The sequence below is a fragment of the Osmerus eperlanus genome, chromosome 18 (assembly GCF_963692335.1).
Source record: "Osmerus eperlanus chromosome 18, fOsmEpe2.1, whole genome shotgun sequence".
Taxonomy (NCBI): Eukaryota; Metazoa; Chordata; class Actinopteri; order Osmeriformes; family Osmeridae; genus Osmerus; species Osmerus eperlanus.
Window position 1 is genome coordinate 14,591,968 of NC_085035.1, and position 18,343 is coordinate 14,610,310.

Sequence of the window (18,343 nt, forward strand, 5' to 3'; positions counted from 1 at the left end):
AGAACTCACTCCTTAAAAGGTTAATCATATCAATTTTATGTACTTTTTCATGCTAATCTGTTATTGGCCAAAACACATAAAATTATGCTCCTCCCTTACCAATCAACTACTGGAATACAATCGCATTTGTACAATTATAATTTAATCTTTAATTCTCAGTCAACCACTGTACTGTACCGCGAGTGTGACGAACTGGTGGTAAAGTGATTGGGATCACGATAGAAACAGTACCATATTAGAAAATAGAGTCTGCACTATATCCATCCCCACATTCCCCAATACAACCGTATTCCAAAATTGATTCAATTCATTTTTTCCCCTTAAGATTATACACACACACAATACCCTATAATGATAACTTGTAAAAGTTTATTTTTGCATCCAGCTATTCAAGTCCCTGTAAAGTGAATTTCGAGTTTCAACAGTTTAGACAATGTATTGCTTAAACACATTACAAAGACTATGAACTATGTAATAGTAAAAAATGTTTGTTCAGGATTTTGGGGGCGGGGCTGAAATCATGCTCAATGACGCAATGGCGCCACTGAGCATAGCCCCTCCGCTAACACTCGTAACTATAAAGCGCATAAGCCGTTATTAAAACTATTAAACTGTTATTTTTTTCTCTCATCTTGGACAAATCATGCTAGTTACATATCGGTAACATGCTACTCTAGCATGCCAACTTGCATAAAAGGTAGATAAAAAATAACCATTCGGTTGCAGACCGAGAAGAACGAGCTTGATTCCCGGCCAGGCCATCAATGTCCTCTGAATTTGATTCTGGCTCTGGAAGCTCAAACTTATATGGCTGTGTACAGCCAATCCTGCTAGGGGCATACATTTTTGTTGTAGATTCTAACCCTTTTGTTGTAGCGGTATTTGACAGTTGAGAGAGGAGCATCTTTCCCGCGAGTGGGCGTGGTTTCAGCGGCCTCAGTGGACACGCCCCCAGTGTTTAAGATCTGAGAAAACTACACAATTTTTCAAGATTGATAACTATTTTAGTTAATTGGGATAATAAAAAAATAAAAAATCCAATTTGGCTGGGTGGATAAGAACACTGTGGTGTGACAAACTCAGAACACTGTCACTTTACAGGAACTGCAAGTTTCCTTTACAGGAAAACATAAACCCCCAAAAATATCACATGTGCATAAGTATTCACAGCCTTTGCCATGACACAAAATTGAGCTCAGGTGCATCCTGTTTCCATTGATCATCCTTGAGATGTTTTTACAACTTGATTGGAGCCCACCTGTGGTAAATTGAGTTAATTGGACATGATTTGCAAAAACACACACCTGTCTATATAAGGTCCGACAGTTGAATTGTCTGTAGAGCAACTCTACACATGGCCGATTATTTTCTTCTTAAAAGTCTAGATTTTATTTGGGGACAATGACATGGTTCGATAGCTGGCTAGTCTTGTTGTTAAACATTATAATTACTGTTTGGAGATTATGTCTACTCTGATGCGGTCATCTCACATCCATTTGCTATTCAACTCGCTCCACAGGCTGCAGCCATACTGTAACCTAGTACTAGTATAATAAAAATAATAAATATAGCTGCAAGCAGCAATAAGGTGGCCAAGCAGTCAAATGACCCATAAAACATTATAGACATCCTCAGAAGAGGGTAACGAGTACACGCAGCAAGTTTGGTGTGAATCCATCAAAGATTTGCTGAGATACGACCTAACTTCCTGTTTGCTGGCTTAACGGCACATTTTGATTGGCCGTACCGGGCAAACGGTTTTGAAAATCCAAAAAACATACAATGGCTTTTGTGAGACTTGGTCTGAAGATGATCTCTGCCAAATTTGGTGAAGATTGGAAAACATTTGTAGGAGGAGTAAAGAAAAAAAAAAAAAAATCAGTAATTCAAAATGGCGGCCGCATCAATTCGGCTGTTATCACAAGTTATCATGTCACACACGGGATGTCCCAAGATATCATGAGACAAAGGAATCACTTAACCCTTTCACACGTAGGTTCTAAATTCCTTGACTGGTCCCCCAGAGTGAGTTTTTTATGCGCGTGAGTTTGGATCAATCTCAACGTTCCAGAAATTGATTATGACGCATTAAAATCGAATTGCTATACAATTTAAGTATTTCTCGGTTCGCATTTTCCATTGACCTAGTTTGCACCCCGTATTAGTGACGAATACTCCATTCATTGGTTGTTTTGTTTATCCACCTTCTCGTTACGTATTTCTTCCGCTTCAGGGGACTGGCTGAAACCTTCAAAGTAGATATTTTGGCTATTATTCTGGTGACTGAAGTATTTGTATAACTCAAATTATACCACCCATATAGTTTGCACGATACTGAGATGAAAGCATGAACTGTTGTATTTCACGAGGTGATGTTTTTGCCAAACTAGCTAGTTCGTAGTGTAGTAAAGAGTCAATCAACAAGTTAGCTGTTGCTAATTTACTAGGCTATGTTACGTTGTTTGTGTGGTCGGATTATAACGAATACAAAATAATTTGGATACATCCAGTCAGTCTAATTTGATTTCTATTCATCGTTTTGTTTTCTCTAGCTGGCTTCCATCTCGTAAACCTTCTGAGTTGGCAACGCAGCCAGTGTTCACAAAATAAGTTACTGGATGGAAGCCAGCTAAACGAAAACAAAACGATACATTACAATCCTAGTAACACGCTAGACTGACTAGATGCACTTGCATTACTTTGTTATAATCCTACTACACAAACTACGTAACATAGCCAAGTAAATTAGCAGCAACTGTTGATCGTCAACCAAATTGAGCTATACTGTAGGCGAGACTGGAACATGACTCCCAGACACCTCGGCGAAAGGCGATCAAGCAAGCTCATGCTGCTTGGATACCTTCAAACCTTTTTGGTTGGCTTCAATTTATCTGGGAAACTTTTCTGGTGAGTAGATTATTTATACCCACAAAATATACACATACCTGTGGCATGATATTGAGACGAAAGCATGACCTGTGGTTGTTTTCCACTATCTGATGTTTTTGCTAGCTAGCTCGTAGTAAAGGGTATTATTCAGGTAACTAGCGATTACTAACTTGCCATGTTTAGTCAAATTAAAGTACATCCATTAATTCAGACATCCATTCTATATTGATGGCTATGTTTTGTGATCTCTTGCTACCATCTACTGTCATTAATTTCCGTGTTGATAGAAAATGTATTCCTCATTTATTGTCAGGCCACAGTTCAAGCAAAAATGAGAGGCAAGTGTAATTTGTTTGGAAAATCTGGGCTAGGGCTAGTTGATGGACGACATGTAGAATAAACCAGACATTATGCTTATTCAATCTAACAACCTATTGAAATGACAAGACGGCAATGTATGACTGTAATGTTTCATAGGGTAATGAAACGCACCACTTGTCATACCACTTGATTGCCTGCTGTTGACCGTTTTCTATATCTTGAACATCTCCCTATAATTTTACAGGTGAATGTTGGCCCGCACAGGTCCCGTTCCAAGAAACAGAACATGACAGCACTGCTGTATAAATTGTCCATGTATAGTACATGGCCTTCTCTCAGGTGTCGAGCAAGTACGGTCAGCACAAAGTGACCATTCCTTGCTGAACATCAACGAGACCGTCAAACACCTAATTCCTTGATGTACCAGCAGCATGTTTATGTTTTTGCAAAGGCTGAAAGCCCATCTCCCATCCCACACCCTCACCACATTGCATAGAGGGACTGTAGAGAGCATCCCAAGGAGCTGCATCACGGCCTGCAGAGGACAGTGAGGACAGCTGAGAAGATAGTCAGGATCTCTCTGCCCTCCCTCACAAACATCTATACCAAATGCTGCATCCCCAAACCCACACGCATTGTGGACAAACCCATGCACCCCACACGCTCCTGTACATCATCAAACTCAATATTTTTGCATATTGCTGCTACCTCAATAACTGATGTCCATGTATTATGGTATTAGTATGTTATGTTTACATTCAGTTTCCCTTGCACTAGCTTACTTGTTTACATTCACAGTATCCCCACTTCTTGGTGTTTTGAGGCATTTGTCACAAATTTCATCTTGTCTTATTGGACCAATTTTATTGACCTAATTCCACACAGTTGTTGTAGTTGTCTAGGTTATGTCTAGGTCCTGGAAGAACGTTGTTTTGTTTCATTGTGTACTGTAAGTATATGATGACAATAAATACCAGTTGACTTGTCATGACAACAGATCCAGAAATCCCAAGCCCTTCATGATCCTGGATGTCCATAGTGGATCCTGTGTAAAGGATCATGTCCTAAACATAGCCAGTACATCACACAACTCAAACATGCTGTACCTTTTTGCCGATATGTTGACGGAAGCTTTGCCTACCCCTACACAGTGTCAAGGTTTTAAATAATTTTGATGTGATATTTTTTATAGCTGTGTGCTAATGATATTCATTGATATGTAACGTGACAATGACGAGATTGTACCCTTTCCTGGACATGTAATTAGCTACCTGAAATGAGTAAAAGGATACGTGTTAAAAATTAAGAAACGTGTTGGTGTGGGCTTTTTAACTTATTAAAATATTTATTAAAATAACTTAGTACTGTCATTACTGTTCCGATTTTTAAATATTCACACAGGTGAATCCACAGTGAATTGATATGATATATTATCGTAGTGTAGCTTTTCGAGAAGCTAACGACGATAATGTAGGCTGCCATGTTTTTTGTTTTGATCAGTACTCTGCATTGTGTGTGTCAAATGGTCAACGAGATGACCTACTCTTCTCACGAGAAAATACTGAGGTGTACGGGGTCAAGGGGTACATCATCAAGGGTCATATTTGTTGCCGGAAGACAAAAAAATCAAAGATGGCCTCTAGTAGCTCAAAACGAGACGAAAGACAGACGAATGTCAGATGTTTTAGATGCATATTTGTGAACGTATATCTATTATTTCGATCTCTGGTTGGTTGTACAATAGTAAAATCTGTTGAAAGCGATAGCCAAGTCAAGGAAAACGGATAATATTATGGTTTACTAGGTGGCGTGAGTAAAGCGTGAGTTATTTTTGGTTAGCTGTTAGCTAACATTAGCTAAACTAAATTGTTTGAACGTTTTCTTATGGATAATAAAGGTAAACTTTCTCAAAATATACAGTAAATTGAGATTCATGTTTATAACATACGCGTAGGCTAATGCTGAAGAGTTTATTGTTACGTAATAAGCTAAACTGGACATTCTAAAGGACGCGTTCCAACACACCGGTGTGTTGGTACGCTCCAGGGACCAGCCAGGACTCAACACACCGGTGTGTTCGTACGCGTCAAAGGGTTAATAAAGGCAAACGAATCAACAGTTATTGGCCAAAACACATTTTTGGTTCCTGCAGCCACGCCCAGTGATCACGACACCAAATTGATTGGACATCCTCAGAAGAGGGTTCCGAGTCATCCTACCAAGTTTGGTGTTGATTTCTCAAGGATTTGCTGAGATATAACCAAACTTCCTGTTTGGTGGCTTTGTTGCCAATTTTGATTGGCTGTACCGGACAAACGGTTTTGAAAATCAAAAACCTTTTGAATAATACAGTGAAGGTTGCTCTGACGATGATGTGTGCCAATTCTGGGGAAGATTGTAAAAAAATTGTAGGAGAAGAAGCGAAAAAACGTGTTTCCTTAAAATTCGAAATGGCGGAAAATCTATATAACCGGAAATTGACGTCATAGGGTGTGTTGAAATCGTCTTGATTCCATCTTTGACCCGTTGGTGGCGCTAGAGTGCTCGAATGGGAGACATGAAACTTGGTGAAAATAAAGAGGGGACTGTCCTTAATGAGTGTGCCAAATTTCACAACTTTTTACCATACGGTTCTAGGGGCTGCCATAGACTCCAATGGGAGAAGATGTGTAATAAGAAGAAGAAGATGAAGAAAAGGTAGAAACACTTAAGTGGCTTCGCGGCTTAGCCACCAATAAATGTTATTTCCAAGGCGCCTTTCTCGGCACTCAAGGACACCGTACAGAGGTATATAAAAAACATTAAAAGCAGCAGAACATTTTGAACTAGAGAGGGTACAATTTCTGGGGAAATTGTAGGGTGTGCTTGCTTGCGTCGGTTGCACAGGGGTCCGTTTTTGAATGACATTTTTACAACTGATATTTCTGTATATTTTATATAAAAATGCATACTTATTATTTATAAAGATTACATAGATTTAAAAGCTTTTTTTTTTGCTGCTCATTTACAACTGAAAATACGAGTGAAGTGTAGAATGAAATAGATGTCTTCTCATTTCCCCTGCAAGAGGCAGCCTCATCGTTGAAACAAAACGAATACATTTGGCAGACCGGTGTAAAAATTTACCTAATCTCTATGATTTAAACGTCATTTTAAGTTTTTCCCTTCTCATGATATTTTCAGGCATTTAGCCAACTCATTGCATTCATTCATTAATAAAGAACCCCCTTTGAAGATTATTCTACGACGTTACCCGGCAGTAGAAGATGGAATCGCGATTCAAACAGTACCATCTGCTAACTGAAAATATGCCCCCCAAAACGTAAATAAGCTTGACATTTATTTAATGGAAAATCGCTCATTTATAAAAAGCACACTGGTAGCGATCATTGTCAGTAACAACTCAAAATGCGATATAGCCCTGTATGGAGAAGCTGCCCCGGTAAATTGTACTACTACGGTACAGTACTAGACTACTGCTGTGTTCGTCTTGGTACTGTAGCGATTGCGTTGGTTGAATTGGATTTAACGTTCCGTTGTACGGTTTTAGCTGAAATTAATTATTTTCATGAACAGATTGACAACGTTTAGGATGTGGAAATGAAGTTCAGGTTAGTAGTTAGATAGACTTTTGATTTAAGTAAGGGGAGTGTCGAACATGTTCTGTCGCCGTTTGACTTCCTAAACAGCTGTGTAGTGTAGATGTTTTTGTAGCGTGTCTCGCGTAAGCTACAGCGTTGCAGTGAGCTACACTGGTTTGAAACCACAGGTAATGGTAATTTCACCAACAAATCGTTTACTAATGTCAGAATAAATCCTACAACGAAAATGTATATGTGAGGAATGTTTATTTTAACGATTGAAAACAGATACATCATAGACCACTGTAGTATGTGTTGCCCGGGCAACACAGGCTAACGTCATGATGCTAATACTTCAGTGAAATAGTAGACTACTGTTCCGAAAGTAGATGTACTTCCTTAATAATATCAGCGTATATTGTACATTACACATCACAATTGTGTGTCATATCACAAAGTAAAATGAGTAAATAGTTATCACCCTGGCCTCTTTGCTTGTGGCGTTTCTGCAGCTGCCTTGCAGTAAAGCTATAGTTAGCCTAGCTATCCCCCAAGTTAACAGATGCGAAACGAATGTTCTGCCAAAGGTAGTCACGCGTGTTTTCGTGACGTTAGTGACGTAGTGACGTTAGTAACGTCAGTGACTGTGGCTAGCAAATTAGCCACCGTTAGCCTCACTTTTCGCCACAAAAACTTAACTTCAGCCTAAACCATGCAACGGAACGTAAATTCCAATAGAAGCAACTCAATCGCTACCAAGACGAAACTTTTGACACCTACGTTGTCTATGTAGGCCAAATATTGACTGAGTTTTAGGGGGGCGAAAATAAACAATAAACAATAAATAATAATATATATGTGAGAGAACAAAGGTTGTGCTCTCGCCGAAGGCTTGAGCACACCCAATTATAACATTAAAAACAACAGAAGGAAGCAGTGCAAATGACATTACGTGGAATAGGCAGTAGTAAAGAGTTTTGAGTTGTGATTTGAAATGGGGGAATTAATCAATATTTCTGAGTTGCGGTGGTAGTGAGTTCCAGAGATGCGGAGCAGAGCGGCTGAATGCTGTAGTATATGGCCGATACTTTGTTCGTGAAAATATTGATATTGATTTTGGGACAGTGACATGGCTGGTTAGCTAGCAAATCTTCTTGTCAAACATACTGTAAAATTATATTTACTGTTTGTCAACCGTACACAATCACCTGATAATGGACTCCGCTACGCGTCGGACGGTTCACGCCTCCACATCGTCCATTATCAGGTGATATTGTACACCTCGTTGGGCATTATCCCTTAAGTAAGAGCTAATAGTGTCTTACTGAGTGTACTTCGTGACTGCCATCTGACTGTAAGTAACCAGAGTTTGTTTCATTCATTTGTGTTTTGCTAAAACTTTGCCGCAAGGACAGAGGGTAAGGGTATAGCAGCTAAATTGGTCAATAGGTAGCTAGCTGGAGATCGAGTTTCAGGGTACTTGCCGCCGAGTGAGACCCTGGCTTTGTTTACATAATTAGGGCCATTGTAGAATTTGGTTAAATCAGCCCTGACTTCTGTAATCAGATTCAGAGCTAATAGTGTCTTACTGAGTGTACTTCGTGACTGCCATCTGACTGTAAGTAACCAGAGTTTGTTTCATTCATTTGTGTTTTGCTAAAACTTTGCCGCAAGGACAGAGGGTAAGGGTATAGCAGCTAAATTGGTCAATAGGTAGCTAGCTAGAGATCGAGTTTCAGGGTACTTGCCGCCGAGTGAGACCCTGGCTTTGTTTACATAATTAGGGCCATTGTAGAATTTGGTTAAATCAGCCCTGACTTCTGTAATCAGATTCAGAGCTAATAGTGTCTTACTGAGTGTACTTTGTGACTGCCATCTGACTGTAAGTAACCAGAGTTTGTTTCATTCATTTGTATTTTGCTAAAACTTTGCCGCAAGGACAGAGGGTAAGGGTATAGCAGCTAAATTGGTCAATAGGTAGCTAGCTAGAGATCGAGTTTCAGGGTACTTGCCGCCGAGTGAGACCCTGGCTTTGTTTACATAATTAGGGCCATTGTCAGCTGCGCCTCTAGCATATTTAGGCGATTAGCACTGCAGAGGCAGCCTCGGTCTGGCAGCCTCGGTGCACGAAGACTCGGTCGAACAAAGACAGGGAGTCTACCTGCGGGAGTCGGTCGAACAAAGACAGGGAGTCTACCTACGGGAGTCCACCGAGGATGGCCGACGTGGTGGATCACCTCTTCTGATAAGTATCACCCTATTCTAATCCACCTAGAACATATTCATAGCTAGCATGTGTTTCTTCAGCATTCCCGTTCATTACACTACCCGTAGACGTAGATATATCACAAAGTATATACGGTCAACTTCTAACCTTCACTACCTATCCAGATCTTCTCCACCTGCCCTCTCTCTTTCTATAGGGCTCTGGAACTGCCAGTCTGCTGTGAACAAGGCAGACTTCATCCCAGCGTTTGCATCTCATGCTTCTCTTCATGCCCTTGCGCTGACAGAGACATGGATCCGCCCTGAGAACACTGCAACTCCAGCTGCTCTCTCCGTCAACCACTCCTTCACTCACTCACCCCGCTCAACCGGGCGGGGTGGTGGGACAGGGTTGATTCTTTCCCCACATATTAAATACACATCCACACCACTCCCTGTTACTGCCAAATCATTTGAACACCATTGTGCGATGATAACTGATCCTATCAAAGCATGCTTAATTGTTCTTTATCGCCCACCAGGCCCGCTAGCCGACCTTGTGGAGGAGCTGGACATGCTCCTCAGCGTCCTCCCGGATGATGGAACCCCCCTGATAGTCCTTGGGGACTTCAACATCCACCTCCAAGGAACGCAGGCCGTCGACTTCTTGTCTCTCCTGACCTCCTTCGACCTGACGCTGCTGAGCACACCGGCGACCCACAAGGCAGGCAAACAGCTAGACCTCATCCTGACACGTAACTGTATCACTGACTTAACCTCTGTAACACCACTGCATATTTCTGATCACTACTTCTTCAATTCTCTATCTCTCTCCCTCCAACTCCTTCTACCTCCCCTCCCCTTGTAACTTTCCGACGCAACCTCCGCTCCCTATCCCCCTCCCATTTCTCCTATATTGTAACATCCTCCCTCCCCCCCATTGACGAGTTCTCGTCCCACCCCACTAACACTGCCACCGACACCTTGTTAACCACTTTAACTGCATCACTTGACTCTCTCTGTCCCCTGTCAACCAGGCCTGCGCGATCTTCTCCCTCCTGCCCGTGGCTTACGGATGTTATTCGTGAAGAACGGTCCACCCTTCGGGCAGCTGAGAGGAGATGGCGCAAGTCCAAAGGCGGTCTGGACCTTGATAAGTATCACTCCCTCCTCAAATCCTTCTCTTCTCACATAACTGGTGCTAAAACCCTCTACATTCTGAACAAAATTAACTCTGCTTCAAACCCCCACAAACTTTTTTCTACCTTCTCCACCCTTCTTAACCCACCTCCCCCACCTCCTCCCTCCACCCTGACAGCAGACGACTTCTCCTCCTTCTTTGAGAAAAAAGTCGCCGACATTAGCAGTCGGTTCCCTAAACCCACCTTTCCTACCCTCTCACCCTCCATGACTGACCCAACTAAATGTCTAAACTCTTTTTCTCCCCTGTCTGAGGCAGAGATCTCTGACCTCATTCTCTCTCATCGCCCCACCTCCTGTCCCCTTGATCCTATACCCTCCCCTCTCTTTCAAACCATCTCCCCCTCCATCATAACTTTTCTTCTCCATGTCCTAAACTCCTCTCTTACCTCTGGCACCTTCCCCTCTGCCTTCAAACAGGCTAGAGTTACCCCTCTACTCAAAAAACCCTCCCTTAACCCTGCCGTTCTCCAGAACTACAGACCGGTATCACTGTTACCCTTCCTTTCGAAAACAATTGAACGCGCTGTATCTAACCAACTGTCTAACTTTCTCAGAACAACCTGCTTGACCCCAACCAATCGGGCTTCAAGACTGGCCACTCCACAGAGACTGCCCTCCTTTCAGTCACCACTGCCCTCCAGTCTGCCAGAGCGGCTTCCAGGTCATCCGTCATCATTCTGCTGGACCTTTCTGCAGCGTTTGATACGGTTAACCACCAGATCCTGCTCGCCAGACTTTCTGAGATGGGCATCACTGGCACTGCACTCCAGTGGATCTCATCCTACCTGTCGGGAAGATCCTACCAGGTTTCCTGGGGAGGCAAACTGTCAGGCCCTCGCCAGCTCTCCACTGGTGTCCCACAGGGCTCCGTCTTTGGACCCCTCCTCTTCTCTCTGTACACCACCTCACTTGGACCAATAATCACCTCCCATGGCTTCTCCTACCACTGCTACGCTGACGACACGCAGCTGTACCTGTCGTTCCCCCCGACCGATCCGGGGATCTCAGCTAGGATTGAGGCCTGCCTCACAGACATCTCCGCCTGGATGACCGAGCACCACCTCCAGCTGAACCTCGCCAAAACAGAACTTCTCATCATCCCGGCTAAACCCTCCATCTCCCACGATCTCTCAATCACCCTGGGATCTGCGACGGTGACCCCTTCATCCTCTGCCAGGAACCTTGGGGTTACCATGGACGACGAGCTCTCCCTCACGGCCCACATTGCTGCGGTCTCCCGATCGTGTAGATTCACCCTCTACAACATCCGGGAGATCAGGAGATACCTGTCTGAGCACTCCACCCAGCTGCTAGTCTAAGCACTTGTCCTCTCCAAGTTGGACTATTGCAACTCGCTGCTCGCTGGTCTCCCAGCGTGTGCAACCCGCCCTCTTCAGAGGATTCAGAACGCAGCGGCCCGCCTGGTCTACAATCTACCCAGACGCTCCCATGTTACCCCGCTCCTCATCTCTCTCCACTGGCTACCTATCATGGCCCTTATCAGATTCAAGACCCTGGTATTGACCTTCCGAGCAGTGAACGGGACTGCACCCGTCTACATCAAGTCTCTCCTGCAGCCTTACACCCCCACCCGTCACCTACGGTCTTCTTCAGACAACCGCCTGGTGGTCCCACCGCTCAAGACCGCCCGGTCCCAACACAAGCTCTTCTCCTGTCTGGCCCCCCAGTGGTGGAATCAACTCCCCACCTCCATCAGAGACACTGACTGTCTCTCCACCTTCAAGAAAAGGCTCAAGACGCACTTGTTCCGGGAGTACAACGGTACTTAGGAATGGTTCGCTTGACCCGATGTTAGTTTCCTCAAGGATCACAATGACTCTTGCTTAGAGACTTGTTGCTCTTGTGGTTAGTGGTAACTGACTTAAATTTTTGTACTCGCTGTGATATATTGTTTTTATTATTGTTGTTGCTTTTTTTTTTTTCACAGGTACACTTGCACTTATAGCAGTTCATGTTGTTTAATTGTAACTTGTTTAACTACATGCTCTTATGGTTCTTCCCTTTGGCACTTATTTTGGTTGTTCACAATGTGTGCTTCATGTTTTGGCTACTCGCAATGTTTTGTGGCTATCTCGTTGTTATGATCAGTGACCTATGCACTTTGTAAAGCTCTCTCTTGGAAGTCGCTTTGGATAAAAGCGTCTGCTAAATGAATAAATGTAAATGTAAGTAAGACATGTGTATTATGAAATCAGCTGTTTTACATACATGCTAGAAATAGGAGAGGTACAATTCTATAAATCAACTCCGTTCTGCCAAAATGAAATGGAACAGTGAAAAGTGAGGTCTGAAATCCAGGCCACGTACCTCGGTGGTCTCTTTGATCTCCAGGGTGAAGACATGAAGGTCCTCAGATTCCTTCCTTAGCTCCCTCATCTCCTCACCGGTGCCAACCCGGAAGTCTGCCTTATTGCTGCGAGCCTTCAATTCATCCAGCTCCTTTTGGAAGTGGCCGATCTGGCAGTACAGGGGAAGAACACAAATATACACGCACACAAGTAGAGACTAATTTGACCTGTACTGCTGGTGAGGTGTGATAGAGGCTTATCTGAGTATTCCAAATTCAATTCGTGGACGTAGACAAACTGTGGATTCAGTCTAAAATAGTCAGTATTCAAAATTATACAAGGGATTTTATCCGAATGTGGTATTCACTAGGGGTTCTGAAACACCTGATGCTAGTTTTAAAAAGGTAAGGATGGAAGACGTTTTGTGTTTGGTACCTCTTCCAGAATACCGGCCATGACGGGGTCGGAGTCCTTCCTCTGCTTAAGTTCTTTTTCCAAAGTTTTAACGGCCTGAGCTGCAGTCTAGAGAATAAACACAAACATTGTATACAAAAGATTTGTTTCTTACACCAGCACTGTCCTTAAGTAGATGTAACAGGATATTCAAACAATGAATAAATTACACATTAATGAATATGTTGCAATGATTGTACCCCTAAAACATAATATAAAGACATCATATGACATCATATCAGATGCCATCATATTCAGTGTTTCCCCTATGATTTCTTTTCAGGGGGGTGGTAGACCAAAATACTAGGTGTGTTCGACATCGGCTGCAGCTGCATGACACGACTGGCGAGAGTTGCTGCTTGAAGTCAGGGAGAAGTTAAAAAGGTCTCCGTAAAGTCAGACATTCCTGCTTCTCGTGGTTTGCCGCGTTGACATCAGTCATGGCTGATCAAGCGCTGTTTTCTTACTTTATCGTTGACGAACTGCATGGTCACGAATTTGATTGTTTTCAGAATCAGGTTTATTCGCCATGTATGTTATACAAACACGGAATTTACTGTGGCAGGGAGGTGCAAAACACTAAACATATACAGATCTTAAAGTAAGTAAAAGTACAAAAGTTTAACTATTTCTAAGAACTAAACAATCTAAGAATACAACAATTTAAATATAAAATATATATAAAAATAAGAATAGAATGAGCAGCGTGAATGGTCAACATAGTGCAATCGGATACTGAGATAAAGTGACTTATGCATACTGAATTGCCATTAGATGGACTTATAATAGTTAAATAAGTGAATGAATGTCAATGGGAGTCCTTGGCCTTGTTGAAGAGGCCAGTAGCAGATGGAAAGAAACTGTTCTTATGGCGTGAGGTTTTGGTCCTGATGGACCGCAGCCTTCTGCCAGAGGGGAGTAGCTGGAACAGGGAGTGACCAGGGTGGGAGGGGTCGGCCACAATCTTCCTCGCATGCCTCAGGGTCCTCGAGGTGTGCAGGTCCTCGAGGGTAGGCAGATTGCAGCCGATCACCTTCTCAGCAGTGCGCATGATACCCTGCAGTCTGCTCTTGTCCTTGGCAGTGGCAGCAGCGTACCAGATGGTGATGGAAGAGGTGAGGATGGACTCAATGATGGCTGTGTCGAAGTGCACCATCATTGTCTTTGGCAAGTTGAATTTCTTCAGCTGCCGTAGGAAGTACATCCTCTGTTGTGCTTTTTTGGTGAGGGAGCTGATGTTCAGTTCCCACTTGAGGTCCTGGGAGAGGATGGCGCCCAGGAAGCGGAAGGACTCCACAGGGTGATGGGGGTGAGTGGGGCTGTATTCTTCCTGAAGTCCACAACCATCTCCACTGTCTTAAGAGCATTGAGCTCTAAGTTGTTCTGGCTACACCAGGTCACCAGCTTCCCACCTATAGTCAGCCCAATGAGGGTGGTGTCGTCCGCAAACTTCAGAAGTTTGACAGACGGATGACTGTAGGTGCAGCTGTTGGTGTACAGGGAGAAGAGCAGAGGGAAAAGGACGCAGCCCTGAGGAGATCCGGTGCTGATGGACCGGGAGTCAGAGACTTGTGTTCCCAGCTTAACGCACTGCTTCCTGTCAGACAGGAAGTCTGTGATCCATCTGCAGGTGGAGTCAGGCACGTTCAGCTGGGAGAGCTTGTCCTGAAGCAGGGCAGGGATGATGGTGTTGAAGGCAGAGCTGAAGTCCACAAACAGGATCCTGGCATAGGATGCTGGGGAGTCCATATATTTGGCACTAGAACTTGCACAAACCAGTGCAATGAAATTGGTCATTTTATGTATTGTGCTGTTAAACTCTCTCTCCAATCTGCAGATTGATAATACACCCAGAACTCAACTGAACGTAGTCTTTCCGTTAGTGAAGAGGGGGACTAAAACACTTTCTTCAACAATAGTAGGCTCTTGTAGTCTGTCAATAAAGGCTAATATTGAATTCAATTGCACCGTTTGGTCTGGATTTTACCATTAGCGGAACTGAAGGTGTCAGAAAAAAATTTTTCTGGCCAATCATGAAACCGCTGTGTCGTCATTAGAACCCGTGCAGTTGCTCTCGAGAAAATGGCTCGGCTACACAGCCAGCATTTCTCGAATCGATCTCATGGTACTTTGATGGCATACGTCAGTGACCAAGCCTCGGCGCCGTCTCAAGTCGGACAGCATTCACTGCTTCAAGTCAGCCTGAATAGACCTATTGTCTTCCATTCATTTTCAATGGAAGCCACATGACAGGTCCCGCCAGGCAGCCTAGCAGGAGAAGCAAACCCTGGCTGTTTATCAATCCAAATTTGTTTCCGTTCTTGTGTCCTTGTGAACTTACATTTACATGTATTAATTTAGCAGACGCTTTTATCCAAAGCGACTTCCAAGAGAGAGCTTTACAAAAGTGCATAGGTCAATGATCATAAACAACGAGATAGCCCCAAAAACATTGCGGGCAGCCAAAACATGAAGCATACATTGTGAAAAGGAAATAAGTGCCAATGTGAAGAAACATATGAGCATGTAGTTAAACAAATTACAATTGAACAACATGAACCTCAAAAGTGCGAGAGTGTACCTATAGGAAAGCAAGCAACAATAATATAATTCACAGAGTACAAGCAGTTAAATCAGTTACAACTAACCAACAAGTGCAACAAGTTTGAGACTTATCAAGCACTGTGTCCGTGTGCAAGATGTATAGGTGGTATGGGGGGTGATTATACAGTTTTTTTCTCGAAATTCAGCCTTCGTGCAAAATTACAGCCACTACAAGCAGTCCCACAATGAGCTTTCCTCAGGACGTGCCGTTTCTGTGTCTGTAACTTTAAATGCTATGAGGAAGAAAGAGGCGGGGCTAACTGCCATGCTTCGGTCGTTTGCCAGCCATGATGTCTCGAGGAAAACCAATATCGCGCTTGCATGGTCGTTGCTAATTTTCTCATTGGTGGGCCAAATTCTCTGTGCGGGCAAAGGAGAGAAAGGGGAGGTAACCTTTGCTTTTATGACGTCATAAAACCAGCATTTTCAAAACCGAGCGTTTCAGCTTTCATTTTCTCAAAGGCGGAGAAGAATACCCAGGGCTTGGTTTACACCTATCGAAATTTCTAGCCACTGGGGGACCAAAGGCAGGCTAGGGGAACTCATATTAATGTTAAATAACCTCCTAAAGTGAACATTTCATGTCATGGGACCTTTAAATGAGTCCAGGGTGTTGCGGAATAGCCAAGAACACACGCATCTCAATTCGTTCTCCGTCCTCGTGGTCTTGCAAGACCGTTCTTGCAAAGACGCTTGGCAAGAACGTTCTTCTCAAGAACCCAAGTACTTTCTTAGCGTTCTTCGGATTGATAAACAGCCCCTATTCTATGTGGACAAGCAACGTGTGTAACCGTGTGTGTGTGCCCCCCCAAAACGACCTCTTGCCACCCTTAAAGAATGATGTGCCGCCCCGCCAAAACAATTATGGTAGGGGAAACACTGATATTAGCACAAATGAGAACTGGATGGTTACTTTAGCTAGTACCTGGGAAGTAGGATTACTTGTTTGGGACGGGGCAGGCCTTTGTCCCACAGAAGAGGTTGAGCTGATTTGGACTGGCCGTACTGGGGCTGAAAAACAATAAATAATATATCACCAACCACATTTCAGTAAATTATGTATTTTGACTTATCATGATGCAACTTAAAGGACACATGACCAATACATGAAAACGTGGGAATAGGTTTATTTCTTTGTTTGACAGGAAAAGCAGGAGGGGGTGATATTCAGTAAAGGTCCCAGGCCATTGCATTAAGGCCTCAGCCCATGTGATATGCCCCAATACTTTTTATCAGTAAGGAGCCTAAAGAGATTCGCACTGCTTTAGGTACCTGGAATGATGGGGGTTTTGGTAACAGCAATCGTCTCGCTGACTGGCTCAGTGAAGACAGTCTTATGGGTGGGGGCAAAAGAGAAAGTCTGGGAGGCTGGTGCTGCAACTGGAGTCTCCACTGCCAAAAACCTGAGACAAATGTTGGGACAGAGAAAACACACACACTCCATTGTAACAGATCTAGAGATTATTTAGCACTGTGAAATGGATGAGGAAATTCAACAATTTAAAAAGAGACAATTCACATTATGGTTGGACGGTATAGCCTAAAATGTATATCATGGAAAAATTTGAAGCACAAACGGTAACTGTATATATCTCAATATAGTTTTTCTTAATTTTTAGTCCATTCATTTCAATAGAATGCAAGCCGCACCACTGCGGCTACTCTACCGCACGACGGATTTGGATTTTTTTCCTACTTTTGCAGTGCTTTGCCATGGAAGAAGAGCCAATATTTAGCTTTCAACAGTACGTTTATAGGATCACAAGAAAACTTAGTTCAATATGTCACACGGTCCAATGAAAAGGGATGTATTGACCGCTGGAAACCGAAACTTTAACAGTTTTCATTTTCTTGCATATTACAAAAGTTGAAGAAGCCACTCAATATAATTAAACAAAATGATAGGATCACTAAATGCTCATCATTTGTTCTTGTTTACCTAACCTTCAAGTTGAGTTGTGGGCGCGTCATGCGTGATGTGATTTGCATCATGGTACAGCTGGTTTTTCCCATGGCTACTTATGCAAGCGCGGTGGTACTAGCTGTAATGTTTCGTATGAAGCTGTGTCTGTACAAAGTACGATCCCATCCTCCCTCCTAATCAAGTTACAAATTACTATCGCAGAAGACTCAACTATGTTCTACAATAAACATTTCACAATTCTAACCAACCTGGCAATCTTTGGCTACACTATTCCATAATGCATTTTTGACATTTAAGTCTCTGTAAACATTGGAAGTCGTCATATAAATCCAAACAATAAAGCCCAAAAACAATGCTCTACTGTATCTGTGCAATATTGTTTATGAGGATGCGGACGATTGCTTGCTATATTAAAGTTCCGTACGGTAATTATTAGGGGTGGGGGAAAAAAAATCTATTCACATTCGAATCGCAATTCAGTCTTCTAGCGATTTACAAATGTTTTTTGGTTTTTTTAAAGGGGTGATTGACTGGGTTTTTGGGGTATTTCACACTGTTCCTTAAGGTCTCTGAATAGGGTATGTAACATTGGTTGGGCTAAAAATGGCCCGGGTGCTGTTCTATGCCCCCTGATACCTCCAGTGAAATTTTCCCGGGAAAAAACGCTAGGTTTTCTCCTTTTATGGTATGCTCATGAATATATAGATGAGCTGCGCACTGATTGGTTGGTTTACAACGAGTGAAGTTGTGGAGCAAAGACTCAACACGGCCAACAGCACTCACTGAAACAACGAAGGTGGAGACTTGAAATAAAAACATACAAATAAATCTATTTTGTCTACACAACACTGTTT

The 18,343-nt window shown here is 43.0% G+C and overlaps 1 protein-coding gene across 4 annotated transcripts in view; it reads right to left on the reverse strand.

Annotated features, from left to right (window-relative positions):
* nup214 (nucleoporin 214) overlaps nucleotides 1-18,343 on the reverse strand; it is a 141,017-nt gene that overhangs the window by 106,299 nt on the left and 16,375 nt on the right. For all 4 annotated transcript variants that reach the window (XR_009932708.1, XM_062484629.1, XM_062484628.1 and 1 more), the window contains 4 exons: nucleotides 16,838-16,968; nucleotides 16,491-16,576; nucleotides 12,944-13,030; nucleotides 12,528-12,677 (listed from right to left, as the gene is read on the reverse strand). Coding sequence is in view for 3 of the 4 variants with exons in the window: in XM_062484629.1 (XP_062340613.1) it covers nucleotides 12,528-12,677; nucleotides 12,944-13,030; nucleotides 16,491-16,576; nucleotides 16,838-16,968 (454 nt within the window). In the remaining variant the exon portion in view is untranslated. The remainder of the gene's footprint in view (nucleotides 1-12,527; nucleotides 12,678-12,943; nucleotides 13,031-16,490; nucleotides 16,577-16,837; nucleotides 16,969-18,343) is intronic.